The sequence below is a fragment of the Phasianus colchicus genome, chromosome 9 (assembly GCF_987193195.1).
Source record: "Phasianus colchicus chromosome 9, bPhaCol1.hap1.1, whole genome shotgun sequence".
Taxonomy (NCBI): domain Eukaryota; kingdom Metazoa; phylum Chordata; class Aves; order Galliformes; family Phasianidae; genus Phasianus; species Phasianus colchicus.
In genome coordinates this window covers 30,746,138-30,768,825 of record NC_143444.1, presented here as the reverse complement: position 1 = coordinate 30,768,825, position 22,688 = coordinate 30,746,138, and the positions used below count along the sequence as shown (strand labels likewise).

At 42.9% G+C, this 22,688-nt stretch overlaps 1 protein-coding gene across 2 annotated transcripts in view; it reads right to left on the bottom strand.

Annotated features, from left to right (window-relative positions):
* The window catches only part of CACHD1 (cache domain containing 1), a 138,464-nt gene that overhangs the window by 89,766 nt on the left and 26,010 nt on the right, over positions 1-22,688 (bottom strand). For both annotated transcript variants that reach the window (XM_090146814.1, XM_090146815.1), the window contains one exon: positions 184-341. In XM_090146814.1, coding sequence (XP_090002940.1) covers positions 184-341 — 158 coding nt within the window. The remainder of the gene's footprint in view (positions 1-183; positions 342-22,688) is intronic.

The window sequence follows — 22,688 nt, the reverse complement described above, 5'->3', positions numbered from 1 at the left end:
TCCCCTGAGCCTCCTCTGCTCTGGACTGAACAGTCCCCTTTCCCTCAGGCACTCCCCACAGGATTTGTGCTTCAAGCCTTTGTGCTTGGGTCGAATAAATAGAATACATAAATGCCTTATCTATTCATCCTTGGCTTCTGCTCTTTTAGGTGACTTACAACTCTAAAATATTTTTCCACTTACCCTGTGCAGTACTTCTGGTTTAGGACTGAACCAAGTGACACGTCTCCAAGCTGCTGTATCTTTTATTTCCATGGCTAAGGCAGCATTGGCCACCTGAACGACAAGGCATTTTCTTTCCATCATGCTGAGGCTCTTGGACTTCTGTTGGAGTATTTTCCCTGGGTCCAAAAGAGAGAGAAGCTGAAGGGAGCCAAATTCGCTCTTAGCACCAGTCATTTTCATATTACATTTTATGATTTTTTTTTATTGGATTCACTAGTGGAGGACACAAAGGTTTTGCATTATAAAAGCCAAGTGGTTTTCAAACATCTTGGCTACATTACCCGCATTTTTAAAATTTCACTTCTGACCCCAGCTGCATGTTTGAAAAGAAAAATCTCTCTCTGTAAACTTTGTCATATAAAACATTATCCCACTGAGGCAACAGCTGGAACCACTGAATCGCCATCCATCCAAGGCCCCCAAACTCACACTCCCAATCACGAAATCACTACAAATAGTCTTACTCCTTTTTATTTCTTGTTAACAAACTAACCTCGGGAAATGAATGAGGCAACTGTCCTTCTGCTTCCACAGTGCCAGCATCCTGCTGATGGCAAGGTAACTGATGGAACAGGCTTATGGCTTTCATACACAGCCCAGTGGTGCACCTGGCAGCCCTGGAGGCAGAGCTGGCTGCTGGCACTGCAGCCTCGCAGTGCTGCCTCCCACCTCCTCCTGGAACCATCGCTGCCACCTCGAAATCAGCTTCCACACATCTGGATTTTTAAGGAAAAATAGGAAATGGCTCCCTCCAAAATACCACAGGGAAAAAAAAAAAAAAAAAAACCAACCCAAAAACGAATGTGATATCTAAAAAATGCTTTGCTATTCAAATGGTGTGATAGTTGGAGTCACGGAACATCAGCCAAGAGCTGCCCACACAAACAACCCGAGGCGGAGCGCTCTCTCGAACCAGGCTGCTCCTTAAGTGTTTGGATGGTGATGCAGTTGTGTATTAAAGCCTTCTCCTGTTCCTTTGGGATAAGCCCAGGGGAAGAGAGACCTATAGGTGTGGTTGAGTCATGGTGCACCCAAAAGAGGAGGAAGAGATGGTGAGATGCAAATGCCAGGAGAAGAGATCAAATCTCTGCTGCGCTACCAGCATTTGGGCATAAATAATTCAGCCATTCAGATTCAGAGGCCATGCTAGAAATATGTCCTTTTCCTAAACAGCAAGGAAAAAAAATGAATCTGAAATTTAAGTGCCAGGGAATGGGAAGAAGAGGAACTTATGCTGAGAGTAAGAGTCCTTCTGATACAGCGTCAGCAGACAGGTCAGCGTGTGCCAACACAGGGAACAGAACTGCGTGATGCCTCTGCAGGAGCTCATAGACACAGCAGAACCAAAGGAAAGCTGTTTCTGTAGCACGTGATGCAGAAGGTACTGAGCCAAGGTTAATTCACTGCATATATCCCTCCGTTGTGATCATGACTTTCTTGATCTTCTGAAGTTCCTTTACTGATGCTAAATTTGTATTTTCAAAACTGTAAGCTAACTACATATCCAGGGACAGACCCACATGAATACCAAATTCTCTGTGGAAAAAAAGCAGCCATCCTCAGCTTGCTGTACTTGCTTCACTTTGTGGCAAGTCCCTGTGCTGTCTGAGCAAACCAGGAGCTTTGTGAGTTGGAAAGGCATGGCCTGATCTTTGGAAAAATCTCCTTGAAAGTGGCATTTCTTGATGATACTGATCTTCACACCTGCGAGCAATACTACATGCATTCCAAAAGTGGTGAAGCAGGCAGAAGGCTTGTCTGGCAGCCTCATGCATCCTACTGGATCCTCCACAGCCTTCTGCTGGTTGCTCAGCCTGCAAGCTGTGCTCCGTGAGTCCCTTAAAGGCAGCAGGATACTCCCAAGGAACTGGGAAACACTTTGTGGCTTTCCTCAAAGCAAAGACTAAATTAAATCTTTTAATGTGTTATACTGGAAACAACTGTCCCTTGAACATCCTTCATTAATTTCTGACGGGGAGAGCATTTGTATAGCTGTCTTTGTACCCATAGCCCTTACACATGTTCATATTCACATCTATGTGGCAGGACAAATAAGGCTGTAAAATCCAAGTTGTATCCCAGTGCAGCTTCTGCCCACCTCATCCATCACTCCCCTATGGGTTACAACCAGTGAAGAAAATGGAAAAAATGTCTGCAGTCCTCCCCCATCTGTAAGTGTGCCTGTGAGAGCGTTCTTTCCATAACACCATCATCACCAGATAATATTTTTAATGAAAGCCATCACGTTATGTAGTTTCGGAGTGTGTGGTGTGGGATTTCAAAGTGAGCATTGTGCCCAGCTGTAGAGCTCGGGATGGGAAAAGCCTGATATGAGCAGCACAGTCAGGTCACCACAATTTGAGTGTGGTCTTCTGTCAGGTCAACTGCTTTCTTAATTGATTTTAACCAAGAATTGATGTAAGGAAGAAAATCCCTGCCACAAGAGGAAGACAACAGGGTGGGGGGATGGGGCAGAATGGGAGCTGGAGGCTGATGGATGGGACATGAAGTTTGCTATTCCTGCTGGCCCTAAAGAGAGAAAATGGGCACCATCCAGATGGGCATTTTCTTAGTCTGCACTGGGAAAAGTGGGCACAAGGGCAGCTCAGCACATCTTGTTTCTCCTAGCAGAATATCACCCAGGCAAAACCACTGCAGGAGCGTGATGTTACAACAGACATTCACAATACAGGAAAGATAACAGACATAATTTATCTCAATGTAAAGAGAGAGATGACCTGACAGTGCAGGAAAGCTGCAATCTGGGGTTAATAGAACCCAGCCTGACTCTGGCTGAGCACCTCTCCTTGCTCCAGCAGCCCGTATGTGTGTGCAAATATACATGTATGTGCATACATACATATGCTGTCCATATATAACACATGTAAAGAGATCTTTCAGCAACACGGCACCCAGTTCAGGAGGGAGCTCTATTAAGGAATGATGTGGTTCATCAGATGGCAACCCTGACAAATTGTGAATGGGAGTCAGGCCGCTTTTGAAATACTCTGAATATTGGTGGTTTTCTCCTGAATCACGACCATGTAAATTATTAAGCATTTCTCATGCTCATGGATGAAAGGATGTGCCCATGCTGTGAAACAGAGGATGCAAATTTCTAATTCACATTTCTTGACTTCTTAATTCTGCTGTGGTTCTTCTCATTTGGATGAATTTTTATCTACACACATATAAAGGAGAGATCAAACATGATTAGGAAGACCCTATTTGTGAAATGATTGCAAAAATCAGAATATCATGCTACTTGCACTATTTTGTCCTTTCTTGGAATAATATGAAAGAAAATATTTCTGAAAAAAAACATTTCTGAAAAAAGCAATAGTTGTTTTTTGTTTTTGTTTTTGTTTTTTTTCAATTAAAAGTAAAATAAAGGGGAAAAAAATCTAAAATGCCAAGTGAGTGTCACATTTGCTGTTATTTAGAAGGTTGTGCCTGAAGGCATAACTCCATCAGTTCATGGCTGTAGGGCCCACCAGCCCAGCCAGTGCCATTGTCATGTAGACTGTGTGGCACCGGGGACAAGGATGTGTCCAGCTGCTCTGCAACCCTGCTTGGGTTGCACTGAGTCCCACTGAGTCCCACATCAAGGACAGTTGTTTCCATCCTTGGAGCTACCAGACCCCTGCAAAGGCTCAGGGAATATATGCAAGCCATAGTTGCAAGAGGGCTAAATCAGGGTTTTCAAAGGTTAGGTGGCATGCTTTTGACCAGCGTGGCATAACTTAAACCAAGACTTTTCAAAGAAACAAGTTTGTTTATATTTTTCTATTATCTCATTTGTAGAAATGGCTGAACCCTTCAGCATGAATATCTTGAACCCTACAGCAGAAAATAGCTAGGAGCTTTCCAACACAAACAGAAAAAAAACTCTGAAAACTTGGATCCTATCACTGAGAAATGGCAGGCAGCCTTGGAACAGGCACTGCTACTGGCAATATTTGTGATAATTCCAATACTGTAATCTCTTTATCTTCCTTCTGCATCTCTTCTTTTATCTTCATGTTGATGTCATGGAACTCGGCACCAAATTGTTTATTCTTCTTTTCCTTTTCCTTTGGCTCCATTCTCAAAATTGAAATCAGTTCATTTTTATTATTTGAAAAAGGCAAAAGGTAGTGGTGTATTTTCCACCAGCTGCTGAACTCCCAGTGACAAGGAGCAGCTCCCTTCTCTCTTGCCTGGAGGGCCATGTCTTGCCATGAGATCAAGCACAAACACAACAGTGATGGCTGCGCTGTCACAGGGAGATGATGTGGATGGAAACACTTGAGCTGCTGACAGGAGGAACGTGAGAGTTGTCCACCTCTCTGCCATCCCTTGAGAAACAGAATGCACCTCAGCTGTGGCTCTAGTGGGAATTCTTTGAGATTCCTGAGCTGAATCCCCGTCAATGTGCTGAGCAGGCACTTTATACACAGTGTTGCACTGCTGTTAATGTCAACATCACCTAGGGCCCAGCCATGCACAAGGCAAAGCTTGCAGGGTGAGGTAACAACTTCTGCTCCACCCCCGGATAGGCTTGATGCAGCGCTTTGTAAACACAGGCTGACAAAACTCTTGTTTCCAGGAATGCATTCTCTAACTAAGCAGAGGCCCAAGCATGCTGCTGGGAGCAGGGCAGTGTGCTGTGCTACTCTCACCAATGGGTCGGCATCAACGCTCCCATGGAGTTAAATTTCAATTCCAGCACCTGAACAGAAATTGAGAAGGGCTGCAAACAAGAACAAGGAAGAACGTGAGCTCCAAAAGGTGCCAGCAGTTCTTTCTGGTCTTGGGATGCAGGCGGTTTGCCATCTGGGGTTGTGTGCTCAGCAGGATCAGGACTCTCTCCATCTCTCAGCCATTCTAGGGAGCCCTTTCTGAAGTTAGGACAGGGTGGACATGTGTCTTCACCATGCCTAGTGAAGCCATCTCAGTAGTGTCATCACCCTCCCAGGTGTACCTGCTGGCTGCATCCCTCAGCAGCAAGGCTTCCAAGCCACAGGTCTTCTCTTCTCTTCTGGATTTTACGTTCAACAACCATGGATTGAAATATAATCCCAAGAACGAAGGCCAAGGCTCTTTCCTGCCTCGTGAACACCTTCCTCTGGCCCAGATTCATGCCCTCCCATTGCTTCACAACATCTGGCATCCCTTAGTGCATTGCAGCTGTGCTGTGTGGGGGTCCTCACCCAACTGCTGCTGCAGCCCAGGCACACCTTGAGTTGGTTACAGTCTCTGAAATTAGGCACTCAATAAGTGGAATTCTCTTTTATTACATTGTTAAAGATATCTAATGTGTGCCTAAGTAAATGCCTAAATGACACCATGTGTAAGTAGTTATGTTCTCACTGTATCCAGTAGTTTGGAGTCTGGCCACTCATTACAGCCAACAGAAATAACGGAAATGCACATTCTAATAACTGAAAAATAATGTTGGAGGTTTTTTGTTGAAAAAGCAGTAAATGTCATTGATGATGGACTGCACGTACAGAAACACTCCTCCAAAATTTGACTTGTGATTAGATTAGATGCTGTTTTCAGTACTGTAGCTATTGAGGAAGCAGGAGGACGAGTGATATCTGCATACCTGACTAACATCATGTGCTACTCCTTGCCTCCACAGGTTTTTTTGGCTTACTCTTTGTCCGTGCCTATTTTTGTTCTTTGTTACAGCAAGAGTCAACACAAAGCTCCAATCCTGCCTCTGTTTTACAGTATCTAAAGCACACCAATATTCATCTGAAATTCTCCTCTAGCATCAAGTCAGACACACATAAGATATACTTGAAGCCCGAGTTATCCTACGAAAGACAGTCTTTTAGCAGGCAATGTATAGGAGTACAGTGAATAGTGCACATTCTGTGAAAACTAAAACCTCAGACTAAATTGCCTCACTAAAGATCATGAAATTGTATACTTGCTTTCTTATTCCAGTACACAAGATGTGCTGAAGACTAAAATGGGCATTCTGTTTTTTAAATGGAAGGCCGTGAGGGCAAGATGTGAAGTCACCTCATTTGTGTCACTTCTCTGGCACTGGTGATGTAAAATTCTTGTCTCACAGGAATCAGAATTGCTGGTTAAAATGTACTTTACAGACTGGGAAGAAAGGACGTACCTGCCTTTGAAGCTCAGTGATGTTCCATTAAGAAACAAGAATCCTTATAACCGATATTTCTTTCCTAACCCCCTTCTCTGCTCATGCTTTTACTTTGAGTTTTGACATAATAATCAGATTGCAACTCGATAAATATTTCCAGATATTTCCACACTGCACAACACTTACAGTCTAGACTTAATTAAAAAAACAAAGAGTGAAAAATCCCAGCTGGCTTCCTTTTTCTTCTTCCATCAACAGGATTAGAATACTTATCAGTTGGGCCCTGCCTCCCGATTCTTATCGCAGATTTCAGCTCCAGCAGTTAATGAACAGCTGAAATGTGGTAAGGCAATAGACCTTTATTTTCCGGTTATTCATGCCCTTTATCATGAAGGCTGAACCCAGCACATCTGAAATGCCTCTTTTGGGTGAGTGCATTTAAACGTCAGAGAGCATTATTTGCAGTCCTCCTCATGGGAGAAGAGGAAAGTAGAGTCAGAGGGCAGACAAGAATGATAATAACATTTTAAAAGGTTCATTTAGTAGATTGGCCAGTGACAGTGAATGTAATAAATAATGTAATCATAGCTTGACTTTGCTTATAATTTCTGCCTGTGCTGTCAGGCTTAGGAAGAACGCAGTCAAGACACCATGGTCATTCTGGAGGCGTTTGTAGGTCCTACAAACATCCAATCAAGAAAGAAAATGGAAGAACACCATTAAAGAAAGACTATTTAAGAAAGTTAAATATACTTTTTTTCTTAGGAGAAAAGAAAACAATCCCTTGTTAATACATCACCAACTTGCCTGTTTTTCATGTCTCCATTGCAGCAGCAGTACGCTGAAATAAATGAGATGTAATGATAGCTACACTCTAAATAGATCACAGCTCCACAGGAAATACTGCAGTGATTTTTTGCCATAGAATACAGGCACTGATAACCTTCCTGAGAGGGAATCTACATGTTTATATATAAAGATATTCAGTGTGGTCTGAAATCAGCAGAGCCATCACCTTTAATGCAAGAGGCAAGACTCCGTTGTTTGCTGTCCATTCTGGAACACTGCAGCCCTGGATGCTGTGCAATTATGGCAATGATGGCAATGATTATGGCAATGATGAGCTCCAGAACAATCATGGGTTTGTCTCAATCCCCACCTGAAACGGTAGGTTATACCATAATGTGAGTGTGTGATAAATGCAGCAATCTCCAGACATCAGTGGAGGTGATCTTTGCCACAACCAAAAGGAAATATCTACTAGAGGCAATTGCTTTAGTGTGCTACAGAATGAGCATTTTCCATATGCCTAACTCTAACCACTATCAAAATAATAGGAAATTACTGTTACTGCAATGGGAAAATTGTTGGGGCTTTCCATGAAATCTCTTGAAAATTAATTTCTACTAATTCATCAAAGACAGAGGAATTTAATCATTTATATGACACTCCTTGTTGGTTAATTATTCACCCAACAACACTGCATAATAACCCCTGTATATATTCTTCAGAACGTGTTTGTACTCAACAGACTTCTTGGAAATGACTGCATATTTAAAATGAGAGAAAATTAGACTAATCCATTTGTCATACTGGATATATATAGCCTGCTGGACTCAAGTGGTTGCAAGGAGGCTGCGTTCTTTTGATCATCTTATCACCAATGCCCATTTAAAATATGATAGACATGTGCAGCCATGCCTCCTGCTGTTATAAACAAGGCAGAGACAAATGGCTTGCAAAGAAAATGGCCTTTTGTAACAACAGCAATGAAAAGATCTCCCAGCAGACCCTTTAGTTGCTTTCCAGTGTGAATGACAAATTAAGATGGGGCCATGGATACAACAGCATCAGATACATCAGAGCAAGCCTACAAATAACAGCCCATCCTTTGGAGTGCACCTGACTCCACAGATACATTAATTCTCTCACTTTCCTTATGTATTATTTAACAATTAGGCCAATTTAAACTGCATTTCTATTATAGGAAAAGTATGTGTCATAATAGAACATCAACTCAAATCTGCTTAGATAACAACATAAAAACATTTCTCTTGCCTACGTACTGACCTCAATTATCCCAAGTTAAAAAGCTGCTACTACGACAGAAAATTTGAGCTTGTGCAAAGTAAATCTATTTTAAACATACAAAAAAAAAAAAAGAAAAAGAGTTTAAATACCCTTCACCTACTGTAACTAGCTCTGAATAAAGGGTTTGCTACAGTGCTACAGATAAATTCAAATTTATTTTAAATTGGCCAAGTTAGGCTCGTGTAAACTCGTTAATATTCACACAGACTGAGAGTCAAACCATAGCCTTTCTCTTGCTCATCATTAATCTCACAAAAATCTCTGACAGACCTGTGGGCCGGATCAGCTACTCAAATGCATCTTTGCACCTACTTAGAAGTTACAGTGAATTATTCCAGAATGCTATTTTAATTTAATTAGTTTTGACTTATTAGTCTCATCAGTTTCAACTGTGAAGTAAAGCAGTTTCCCTCTTTTATATGTTATAATCATTTACCTTCTTTTTTCATTTTTCTTTTGAATTGTCCATGTAAAATAGCTTTAAAAGTAACAGAAAACAGATGTGCTGGAAGCAAATTCAGCATCATCTGTGGAATGCAGTGCCCTGCAGTGAGCATGGCTTCATGGGACAATCGCCTCCTGCTCGTGGGTGCTGAGAAATGACAACAGGACAGCACCATCCATACCTCACATCTGTATCTCCACCAGCAGGAGTTTCATGTATTTCTACATACAGGCCATCTTTAGCTTTACCTCAAAAGACATGCAGAGGTTGTATTGGTAATATTGAAGAAATACGTATAAATACTCTAAAGCTTCTTCACTTTTTTTTTTTTCTTCTAGACACCGAAGTATAGAAATAACAAATTGGAACAAATAAAATTATTATTTTTTTATTTAAAGCAGATGGTGAAGTGAGTCTGTGTGCTTATACAGAAGAGTATCTGCGCACTCAAACAATGTCTTGACTTGCTAAGCAGAAACAATTTAGAAATGTAAAATTTTTGGCAGTAGACAACTGCAGGAGTCAACCTGAAAGATAGGCTGGGTGTACGTGCAAACAGATGAGTCATTTCAGAGAGATGCTTAACAAAAGTATGCACCAAAGCGGGTGCTGCAGAGCATGTGGAGGTCTCAGTCCAACCCTTGTGGAAGGCTGCAGGGGTTTAGGGGATGGGACCCAGTCCTGCTCATGCCTGGGAGATACAGTGTGTAACCAGCATGGCAGACAAGGGATACAGCGTCCTTTCTGCTTTTGCTTTTAATGCTGAAATAGGAGTTTGTAGAAGGAACAGACACAACAGTGCAGGTGGAAACCTGCCAATGTGGGTCAAGGAGGATATTGTGTCTGAAGAAAGCAAGAATGTGATACAATATACAGCTTGGCAAGAAGTGCAGAGATTGTTTGGTTTGAAATAAAAGATAAAAAGACCCAAGAAGGAAGATAGGAAACTATTACAGCCCATCTGGAGCAAATAAAGAAACGACCTCAAATACTGGTGCAGATTAAGAGCTCACAGAAAAGCCTCGTGTTGTCCACTGCAAACCTCTGCTATCCAAGATGTTACGGTGAAACCAGCAAATCCATCCCAACTGCTCTCCACCCCTGACTGTGCGTCCCTCCCTGCACTGCCTTCCTCTTTTTTTTTTGCAGCTCAAAACTCACATGGACAGATGAGGAGTCAGCCAAGGCCACAGATACAAATTAAACTTGAGCTTTTGGGGAAAAAAGTGATTTTCACTCTGACCAGTTCCCCCAGGTGGCTCAGACAAGATGGAAAGGAAAAGATTTTCGGGAGCAAAAAGCATCCAGGGACGGAAATGTAGGACTGCTGAGCCAAGGGAGCAAGTTTCTAAGATATCATCAGGTATCCTAAGAGCATTGAAAATATTCAGCTGTAACTTGCACGAGGTCAATAGATAAAAATAGAAAGAACATCAGGAAGGTGACACCAGAGGCAGAGAGCAGGAGCAGGGGAGAAGGTCTGTTTGTGTTCAGGAGCAATGCTAGCCTGAAGAACACACAAGTAAAAAACAACCAAGCATGTTTGGATAGGAGGTTGGACAGTCCCTAGCCACCAAGACATGACATTTTGGAACAGCTGTCCAAAGGGAAGAACAGAGCGAAGAAAGCCTCATGCTTCACTGAGAAAAGCAGTTGGAAGATGAGTTGCCTGGCTGAGAATCTCATGTGAGCCTGCTTTCCTGCAATTCTATGGTTCTAGCAATAAATAGTGGAGCAGATAATAAAGGCTACCCCACCAGGAAACATCACATCCGAGGCACAAAGCTGCTGCAGGCTGCTTGGGGCAATCAGGGTCCTTTGGGGAAGCAGAATCTATTCACGTGTGCAAATGCTGGGGTAGAGCAACAGTTGTGATGGTTTGGGTAGTTCATGGGTGGTGAGTACGATTGTTATTTCTGTATTTCTTTATGTTCAGTGTTCTATACTTCAGACTGAAGTGCTCGCTTTGGATTTTGTAAGCCAGGGCACCTTTTTCAGGAAGTTTCCTTTCAAAGCAAGCTTGACTCTTATTAGTTTGGAAAAAGACCTGAAACCAAACTGTGCACCACAGGGCAGTGTTGTTCCATAACATTCACAGTTACTCTCTGAATGCAGAGAGGGCTAATCTCAGCATGGGTTATGGAGTGCTGCCCTGATCAGCTCCTTCCATAGGGATTTACACTCCTCATGCACCCAGAACTCTCCTTCTCCCTCCCTGAGCCACTGCACCACATTCCAGTGCCTGGGGAAGTTGGCTGCTGCTTTATCCCTTCATCTACCTGTCTGACAGGTGTGGTGTCACAGTTCACTAATGCTCTTAAAATACTTTGAGATCTTCAGATGAGAGATGTCATAAAAATGCAGTGTTATTGCTAGCTGGCAGAAAGCCTGCCATTCCCATTTCACGGAGGAATCATTATAAATAATCAGCAAAAATTCCACACGTATCAGATGCACTAAAAATCTAAACTTTAAATTGTTTAAAAGTTTTGGTGGACTTGTTATCCTTGCCAGCTCCTGTGCAGTATTACCTGTTTGAATCCTAGAGCATTTCAGTCCTGCCCCGTGCCTCTGCTGTGCATGGTGCATAGGTGGTGTATGAGCCTTCAGGACTTGCTAGTGAGGGATGCACATTTGGTGATGTGAAAAGATTATCTTTGTATTAAAAAATGCTGAAATGGCACTAGGAAAGAAGAGGTGCTTGTGCTGGGCACTTTCATGGTTGTTTCCATGTGATTCTGTGATTCTGTGATGTGGGATGTTCAAACACAGTGTGGCAAGGAAGACTATGGGTCGCTCCTGCCCACACAAGTGGTAGCCCAGGTCTGGGCTTGGTTCCTCCAAGGTCTTGCCCAACTTTGGATGCTGGTTGATAGACATCATTGAGAAATTTCTGTGAAGACAGGTTGCTAAAAATGGAAATAGATGATCAATTTTATTTTTTTTCTGGAGCTCACTGCTGTGCCCAGCTGCCACACCTCCAGTGCTCTGCTTGTGGTTCTACCTGGATGGAAGCTGACACACTTCTCTGTTCTCTAATTATGGTTGAATTCTTCATTGTGCAAACACACCTTCACTTTCTATGCTGAGCACAAAGAGGATCCAGATTGCCACTGCAACACACGCTGTCACGTCTGTGTCAGGGAAGGGCAGTGTGTGGCTGTGGGAGATCAAAGAGGTTGGGTCTTTGGGGAAATTGGTGCAAGATGGAGGACAGCAGAGCTCCGAGTTCACAGATGAGAAGGATGTGGGGGGAACAAGAGCAGCTGTTACGAAGAAGCATTCAGAAGTTTGTTTCCATCTCTCAGGTGAGAAGTCTAGGTGCCTCAGATTGCCTCTGGTTCCTTACTGGCTCTGGTGGGGCAGGCAGGATGGGGCGATGGCCTCACGTTCTGGCTTGTCCTGAGTGCCTGCTTCCCCTCCGCCTCCACTAAGTTTACTCCAAGTCCCCTTTTGTCCAATGCCAAAGGTGGGTCAGGTTGTTGTTTATTTCAATAACCTGTGTTCAGAGGAACAGAGCTTCAAAACCAGTGCAGTGAATGCTTTCAGTGCTGGCATAGGGCTGGCCTGTTTAATTCCATCCCACTGCCTCAGCAGAAATCTGGAGCTTCCTGAGGGGCAGACACTGGGATATCTCTTGTCTCATTGAGTCTCCTTGGGACTAGTCGCAGGATATTTCCTCTTTTCAACTCTCCCTTTCTGACCTTATTAAATCTTTCACGGTTAAAAGGTGACCATGAGAGCCTGGGCACAGTTGAAGCTACACATTCATTGCAAGATGAAAAAGCACAATGACCAAAAGTTAGAAGTGCCCCCACCACAACAAGGAGCCTCTCAAGCTGCAGTGCACAGAGGTGTCTTGCTGCCATTCATTTCACGTGATAGGACTGCAGCATTTCATGTTTTAGTACATTTGCTTTTTTCAAAAGCATCAACTCGAGAGCCTGTCTGGCCAGACCACTTGTTATCTTAGCTCTCCATTAAGAGGAATGGACAAAGTTCACATTTATCCCGCTGTTATTTTAGCTCGCAGCCTGCACACTTAACCAGGAAGCCTCTCAAGGACCTAAGGAACTCTGTCAACATAGCAAAGCCCAGACATATTTTATCTGATGATCCCAAGTCTCTCCTCAGCTGCACCAGTCCTACATGTCATTGACACACTGCTTTATTGAGAGACAATCCAGATCTGTTTATGTTTCATGACATTCTAGTAGGAACAGATATGACTGAAGCAAACATTTTTGTTTCCCATTCAGGGGCTATTTTCCTCAGTAATACACTAACAGCTTCTGCCATGCTCATCATCACTGCATACACCTGGAAAATCCGACCCTGAGAACTGTGCCTTGATTTCAGTTGAGAGCCTGAGCTCTGCTGCTGCAAGTATTTTCCTAGGACAAATGTATCCAGAACCTGAAATTATATCCTGGCCTTTGGGAAAAGCTCAAAATCTCTCTTTGTCCCTCAGGCTCCCCTCAGCTCTCAGCCTGCTTTATAAATTGTGCTGCTTTGACAGGTAATAAGAATCTGCACTGTTCTCCGAAGGCTGAATTTTGCAATTCCTGCTCAAGCAGCACTATCAGAGGTCAAAGAGAATATTGCCCCATTAAGCATTGATTAAACACTGCTGAGGGACCTCAGGTCCTCTGACTGTTTCCAAGCATCAGCAAAGCAAATATTTCAATCAACTTTTACCTGCGTGACGGAGGGTGATAGCAACCATCTGGTCATGTTTACAGATCCAGCATAAAGTGATATTTTGGCAATACAAGAATAAAAAGCAATTGATGCATTCCAATGCAAAGCATCTCTCAGCCCTCTTCAAAAAGGAGATCTGCACCCCCTCTGCTGGGCTGCTTCTGATATGCAAAGATTTACCTAAAAGTAAATGCCAGATGAAGAGCCCAGAACTGGCTGTGTCTCAGCAGAGGAGGATGGAGCTTTGCAGAAATAAACTGCTCATTAGTCCTCCTTCTGAGCCAGGCACAGGCAGAGCATTGCTGCAATATTTATGGAAGAGCCTGGTCTGCCAGCTACAAGCAGGAATGTCATGTCTGACTAGATGTGGTTATTCTGTGCCCACACAACAGACAGAGGGAAAGAAGGTCGGAAAAGAGCAGTGGAAATGCTAATGGATTTCTAAAGATGTATGAGGAAAGCTGGGGAACGATGACTTGGCTTAATACGGAAAGATGAAGACAGATAAAAGGCTGTGGCAATCCTTGTAGGTTACTTTACAGGAGACAATTACCAATTGGTTTCCGCTTCCACTGAGCATAAAACTAGCAGAAAACTCACTAATTCACAGTGAGAGGGATTTATATTAGATACTCAAAAAAAAACTTTCTTTGTCCTCTTTTTGCAGCTCCAACGTTTATCAATAACACATAGGAATTGCTGAGATCTGCCAGGCCCAGCAAAGCAAAGGAGAAGGTCATATAGACACTGTGGGTTTCTAGCCCAACCCCTGGGGCTGATCTCCTAAATCTGCACTGGGGTCTTGTGTAGGTCCCCCCCAGCTGTCACTCAATGTCACAGCTGCTGATGGGAATGGAAAAAGCAGGGGAGCAGCTTTGGACAGATTTGTGCACTCCCCTACGAGGAGTGCTGTGATTAACCAGGCTAATGTCTAGGCAAGAACATGACAAAAATGCTAATTCCTCTATAGGTTAGTGAATGTATATATATTTCATGGCTGTGCATGTATGCACGTACACACATCCTAGGTACTGAGATTGTAAAAATAAACATTCAGACTGAAGGAAATGCCAGAGCTGAGGCTCTGTGAAAGCTCAGCTGAGCCCTGCTGGAGGCAGGTAATCTGTATGACACTAATTTATATTTTCTCCTCGAAATACCACTGATGCATTCAGTACCTTGTTTAGTGCTCTTCTAAAGAGCAGACATTTCATGATTTATTCTATTCCAATCCTATTCCTATTGTCTATTCCAATCCAATTCCTATTGTCAATCCACATTTGCAGCTCCACACTTTTTTGCTGCAAGATCAAGAATTTTCTTTCTGCATTCTGTTGTCATGTTTGCAACTAGCTTATTGCATGCTTCCAAATGGATGCAGGCTCTTTTGCCTTTTTCCTTCAGTCTTACACAGTCTGACACTTCCATCTCTGTTGAAAACCCTGGCCGTAACCACTGCCAATATCCCACTGCCAATATCCCACTGCCAATGTCCCACTGCCATGTGCAGAGGCTCACCTGTCCTCTGCATGCCCTGCATAAATCCCATCCTCTACTCTCATCTTAATCTGATTTCGATAAGAACAAAATTTAAACTCAGACAACACCAGCGTGTGAAAAACCCCTTATATTAGTAAAACACCACAGACAGCTGCAGGGAAGCCCTGCCCTGACAGGAAGAGGCAGGAACACAGCAGGGTTTCTCCTCTTCCAGTTCTGCTCTTTTCATGCAGGATGAAAACTGCCTGTGTCACTGGGGTGTTGGTGGCATCACCCAACTGAGCCAGACACAGCACGCTGCTGCTGCAACTCCAGCACAACCCAAACACCTCCTTGCTAGTGCCTCATTACTGCTTTACTCCAAATGATTCAAGCCACAACACTTCATTTAAAGAGAAACTGTCGGCTTAATGGTGAATAAATTGGTAACCTCCAGCTTATTTGTCATTATTTTTGCTCTTTGGCTGTATTTCACATTTCAGTTCAGATGTAGGAGCCTTTGAAGTCAGCCTCAGTCACAGATTCTCTGGGCTGTAATGGTTGGATCTCGAACACTGTGAGGAAGGAAAGCTATTCTTTTATATTAAAAATATTTTTACTGTAAAATGTAGCTTCATTTAACTGTAGAACTGTCTTTATTTCACACATATTTGAAACACAGCCAATGAACAATTGATGTATTAAATAACCCATAGTTATTGAGTGCAATGGTATTCTTAGCTGCCATGTTTATAGAAAGGAAACCTTTAAGATGGTCCAGACCATTCCCCATAGGTCTAATTGTGCAGGGAGCAGCCCTGCTGCCATCCCCACGCATCCATGTCACGTGAAGCTGCCTGGGCAGCACACTGGGCTCTGTTACAGCCTTTCTTTCTGCTATTAATACAGTTATTATTGCTTTGAGTACATACACAGCAGTGAGAGTCAAACTGAAACATTTTGCACCTCAAGTGTGCTAAGAGCAATTACTCTGTGTATCTACAAATGGCTTTGAGGCTACGATTTGCCCCCTTAGAGGGACACAGACCTTGTATTTTAATCCAGCTCTCTGGTACAGAGCACAGTGATGGAAATATCTGGGGGGCATGTAAAGATCATACAGCGACGCAACTCATTCTAAGCATTTACAGCACATTTTAGAAAAAGTCTCTGTTAGGAAGAATAAATAAGTTATTTTGTTTACTTGGATGAGAAACTGTGGTTTGCTGACAGATGTGCAGCTTGAAGTATATTTCTGCTCCATAGAAGTTATTATGTGCAAGAAAATAAAACTAGATGATGAATCACAACTGTCATGCATGATGACAAAAATAATCAAGATCACATTTTGGGTTGGGTGCATCTGCAGGAAAGCTGGGGAAAATAAACACAGTGGACTGCCTTCAGCCATTTTCCTACACTGAGGCACTGAGGCTGAGACAGCCCATGGGGCAGGACACAGCCTAGCTGATGCGTGGGGTCGGATGGGGTTCAGTGAGACTTCCTTAGTGGAAACACGACTTCCACACAAGAAGGGAGTAATGGCAATTTGCAGCCCACGATCACAGCTATCAACAGCGAGACAATGCCTGTAGGATGAAATCCAACACCTCCCCCAGTGTTTAGATTTAATGATGCAGATATTCTGTTGGTGTAAATTTGAATCACTTTGCTGCAAAACCTGGCTGTCCCACTGGGCTGCGGTCTGCTGGGGAGTTTCAGGGGAACACTGCTCGCCATTGAGAGACCGGGGAAAAGGAGAAAACCATTAATTCATCATGGATACCTGCTGAATGCTACCTCGGCCTCCCAGCCAAGAAGGCAGCAGAGGTAGAGGGATGTGACAGCAGGAAACTTTGGGACTTTTGTTCTTCAAGGTTTGAGACTGAGGGATGTAAAACTGGAGAAGCTGCTGCGCAGAGCCTGCTACGTGCCTCAGCTGTCTGCTCTCTTCCTGGACCAGCTGTGCAAGAGCTCGGGTTAGATATACAGCCACGTCATGGTTGGTATATATAAACAACATGTAAGAATCTGTACGTGTGTGTATGCACATACATGGTGTATTTAAGTATAGATGTACCAGGCTATAACATCGTATGCTACATTAATACAAAACAAATGCATTACATTATTAGCTGCATGTGCATGCCTGTGTAATTGAGTATTCATCATTTAGAAATACTGCCTTTTGTTCTACTTCTGCATATGTACTGCTTCTGCATATGTTTGCTAAGCACATAAGCAAATGAAAGGATAGGACTGACTCTGATTGCAGCGTTTACGGATAAATCCTCACCAGGGGCTAAAGCCCAGCAGCAGGTTTCAGTGGGAGCAGGAGGTACCTTCTCTAGTACTGAAGCATCTACAAGAAGAGTCCAAAATTACAGGGCAATTTTAGCATTACACTACTGCATGTGCACTGCCCAACCTGCTCAGAGCATGCCAAGCAGTGCTGCTTGTTAACCAGCTGTGCAAACCTCTGATTATTATTTCTTCCAGATGCTCCCCTTGTGATGTTTTTGAACCGTTAAACCTCCAGCGTGGGCCATGGCTGTGGGCTACACCTCTCCCTTTGGTGTTCAGCTCCCTGTCAACATACATTACGGTATTTCCAAGGGGCAGAGCTCTTCTGACCATAGGCACCATTGCTAACACAGCAGCAAGATGAAAGGGTTGATAAATGCAATGGAGATGGAGGAACTGGAAAGAATGGGTGAGCATACGCGAAAAGTTAACTTTTCATTCATCACAACTGCAGCCTGCTGACAACAGCTGTATTTCTGACTCTTGTTCAGCTTTTGCCTTCATAGGAGCAGCCTTAGCTGAGAGCCTGTCTTTGGAAATAGGATTGCCAGATGCACACAGCCTGGATCAGTCCCAGCTGGAAAAGCCACCGGAGCAACAGCAAAGAGGGGAGTGAGAGAAGGACCATGCAAGGGTGGGTGTAGTGCTGAACTGCATTATTCTTGACAATGTTGGAGTCCTACTCAACTCAGACATCACAAATTATGCCCCATGTCCCATGTAATCAAAATGCATTGCTTGCCTGTCCCTGGAGAGGTGGGGAGAGGATCTGTTTGGACGAAAAGAAGAAAGATGCCAGATGCTGTTGCTTTACTCCCTGTGCTCTGGCTTCTCTTGCAAGCCTTTCTTTTCCAATATTTTTGTTCTTGGAAGGAACTGTTCCTCCAGACTACCAGTGAATATTGTTAATGAGTCCATACATGTTGCAATTTAATTCTTTAATTTATCTGTATCTCTCATGTGGTTTTAATAAGAGGCTTACTGACATACTTGCTTTTGGTAATTACAATGGCAATATAAAATGCTCACGTTGTTCCCAGTCTCTCTCCAATCCTGGGCTACAGCAGACTTAGTGCTGATAAAAAAGCTTCAGGAAGGAGCTTGGGGTCTGCTGTGCATACACAGCATGCCTGCAAGTACAGCAGTGTTTGCAAAGCTGTTTTCCAGGTATTTTGTTAATGCAAGACAAAATAAGCAGATTTCCTGGTTTTAAAAGGTCAGTTTCCTCAGATGTTGTCTAAGACAAGCAGGGTCTTGCAATCAGCAGCGACTCCCAGACTGCACTTAGGTGTGATCCTCAAAAACGGTTCCAGTGCCTGGGAAGTGTCTTTCTAGGGATGCGTCAAAAGAAGAGAGAAAGATATTTCTAAACTCAGATACATTCCAGAGGGGATTATAAATAATACAGATGTTTTGGTATCTTTGGGATCACAAAGAAGTCATTGATAAAACCAATTGCTTATCAGACTGCGACTGGATATGTTCCATATATCAGGATATTCCTATGAATGTTCAGGAATGACCTTTAAAATTTCTTGGACTCAGAAAAATTGAAATGTGTGAGAGACTTGGTGATCTTGTCCTTTGGGATCACAGCACACCCTCTGGTCATTTTGTGCTGGGCTGTGTAAGATTCATTTGTAACCACACGTCACTGTAGAACTGCTCTTCTTTTTCCCAGACTTACAAATCCTTCAGGGTCTGTGGATGGTTTGTGCAGACTGATCAAACCTGACTTCCACTCATCTTGTTGATGAAATCAGGAAGCTATCAGCAGCTGTTAGAGGAAAACATAACTGCTGTCCTATACCCCACACGCAACTTAATTTCTCACAAAGTACCTGCAGTGGATCCTTCCAGTCTTGATGGCTCCATGTTCACATTCTGTTTGCTTGGAATAAACATATGGAGTCTTATTTAGAGCTTGCAGGACTAGACTCCAGGTTTCACTGCAAAGAAAGGCTCCCATGCCAGCCTCAGGTCCATGCAGAGCTGTTTCCTACAGCAAAGTTTTCATGGCTTTTACATTTCACATCTAACTGAAAGAAGCTTTGTTTTATGCTTCTTCTCCTTCCCTTTGAAAATTATGAAAATGTCTCATTACCAGCCTGTGCATTTTTTCCCTCTAATGATCAACCTAACCAGTGCATTTCCAACTTCAATTTTCTGTCTATTTGCATTCCCACAGCCTCAAAAATCTGTTCCTTGCCCTCCTGGGCACACACGCTCTACAGCACTTGCAGGTTATAATTACACAGTGAGAAGAGGTGCTGGGGAAGCTGGTAAATGTCAAGGTCTGCTGGAGGGGAGCAAGAATTCGAGCCATCCCACTACATTAAAAGCTGTGGGTTTTTATTCAGAGCTCAAGCCAAAATCTGTAGCTACAGAACATACCACAGTAATATAATGCAATTCCCAGGTGAGTTCTTCTGATGCCAGTGCTGGATACAGAGCAGATCCTAATTTACCTTCAACAGTCCAGGCCTTTAGCAAGCCAGAGGAGCTGTGCACACACAGCTCTCTACAGCTCTTGCTGCCCTGCATTATGCCTGCTGCTACTTCCCAGCTAGCAGCACAAAGGAGGTGTACTTTCCCTACTTGGCACGCATGCAGTGTATTCAGAAATGCATGTTCTGCTAGCGATGGGCACAAGAAGAAGATGCACAAATTTAACTCCCAAATACTAGCAAAATTAAATGTGTAACTCTTGGCTACAGATTGATTGATTAAAGTAATGTGATACAAGGAAGGAAAGCTATGCTGCAGACAGCAAGGGGCTGGGGAAGGTTGGGAAGGCAGCTCTCAGGGGAAAACACTTACTGCATTTCAGAGGGCAACTGATAGATTTAATATATGATTATTACAAATTAACCATAAATTGAAACCCAGACAGTTTCCTGTTCATGGGGGTGGAGGAATATTAAGCACTTCACACAATTATGAGAAATTGTTTCCATTTGGTATAAATCATTCTTCAGTCTCCATTATCTGCCCATAAAAAGCACAAGTGTCTTGGCTTCTTCATATAAATAACTTCCTTTAAAATTATTCTTGCAGGGTCTTTGAGTGATGGGGTAATCCTGTTATGAGATTTTAATGCCAAATTACATATTCGGACTGGAATGATGCTATTTAAACTACTTTACAGATGAAGGAAGAGCATAATCACAGTTTTTCATTTCATACACGCTTTTCTCTGCTAGTGCCTAATACCATTTACATAGACAAGGCTGTCAGAAATAGACAATGCCATCCGAAACCCATGTACATATAATACTTGAGGTTCTGTGATATCATAAATGTTCCTCAGATAGACCAGATTAGACTTTGTTATCTACACACACACAAAGCACGATCTGAAGAGTCAGTGAGATGTGAGACGTGAGATGTGCCCCTAGCTGGGAGATCAGCTGCAAAGCCACAACCACCTCATTACACTTCAGCAAACTGTTGCTATGGTCAACAGGGATATTTCTTCCTGACCCTTAGTGCTATTTTTCAGCTTATAAAAGCAGGCTTTTAGTCAAGACTATTGGACTATTACAGCCCTACGTGCTGCTACATTAACTGCTAAAGAATTAATTTTGTTATACTTGAATATTCATCAGATGCAGCTTTCATTCACAAATAACAGCAAATCAAAAGGAGCTGTTTGTTATTAGTTCAGCTCACTAATAAATATATTAACCAAAGAGCCTCTTACTTGTTCAACTGGACGATTATGGTATTTTAAAAACCTACATTTGAGAACAAACAAGCAAACAGAAAACCATAAGTGATCAGCTGTCTACACAGGTATTCCTTAATTAAAATATTATATGGAATTTGCAGTAAGCAGCTTCATAAAGTTTAAATAACCAGTTTGAACACATTTCTAAATAGCTTCAGGTACTGCAATGTGAATGGGAGTTTCTCTGACCCTGGGTTTCTGCATTTTGCTGAATAGCAGCACAAAGATCACAACTCAGTTTTCACAGTAGATTATAAATAGCTTAATTAAACCTGAAATGTTTTCAGATCTACAAATGAAAGGTGTAATTAGATAAAACTATGGGACCTACTGGTGACAGACCATGACAAAGGATTTCCTTTTCAAGGCTTTGCATCCCAAACAGATGGAAACCAGTGGAATTCCTTCTCATAAATCCTCTTCACATTTGTGTTTCAGGAGAGACGAGAGGAAGAAAAAAAAAAAAAAAAGGCAACATGCAGTTTTCATCATAAAGATCAGGAGGCCATGGCAAACTTGGTCTAAATGTTGAGATGTTGCACACAGACCTCAGCAAGGTACAGAGGATGCTTCAGGTTTACATCACCAGCTCCTACAGAATTGCTCCTGGTGTAATTTTCTGGTTTCCAAAGTTATTCTTCACTTTGCAAAGGTGGCTTGGCTGCTTAAAAGCCAGTGTTTTTAAAGCTCGTCTTCCTCTGACTGTTTTAAATAGTAAGAAAGGCTCTGTATTCCAGGGTTTGAGGCTTACAACATACAACCAGTTCTGCTGTGTCCTAACCAGTGAAAATTGTGCTTGCCTGAACCTAGGTCCCAGCTGTCAAGAAAGCTCAGATACAGCAGGCATGGAGAGCAAGGCCAACAGGCATTTCCAGCCTGCTATGGAGAGAGTTCTCTTCTGCACTAAAAACATGAATTTCCATTCTCTCAAAAATACGTGAGCAGCAAAACATATGGCAAGGCTCAGTTCATGAATCACCACGGTGGTAAATTATTTTAGCAGAGGCAGATGTACTCCATGGCATTTTGCTATGAATAGATTGGCTTCAGAGGTGTGTCCGGTGGCCACACTGCAGTCTGCACCACCAAGGCCATTTATTAACTTGTTTGCCTTCCCTGCTGCACTTCTCACAAGCTCTTAGCAAAGCCAGCAGGCAACAGAAGAGGAATATTTCTGGTAGTAGTGCAGACTGCTTTATTCTCTGGTCTGAGCTTCGGGGATGGAAGGAAACGTTAACTTGGAGAAATGACTTGGAAGGTGTATGGGAACTGCTGAGTCACAGCCTGAACCTCTGATTGATCACCTGAGGCGAGCAATGAGTCAGCCCTGGGAGCACAGGTGAAAGCAATTCACCTGTGCTGCAGGAAGGGGTGGAGCCTGGCTGCACCTCTCCTAGACCCATTTAAGAGCTGACTACCAGTGGGGAAGGATCTCTCTCTCTTTGGAAGATCCACTCCACTGGAGTTTCCTGAGCAAGCCCACGACATGGGTAAGCATCCTATTTTTTCTCTTTGTCTCCCTGTGCCTGACTCTCTTGCTTATTTCATTATTATAACATCTTAATGTTATTTGATTATATAATATTCCTTTATATAATTTTCATTGATTA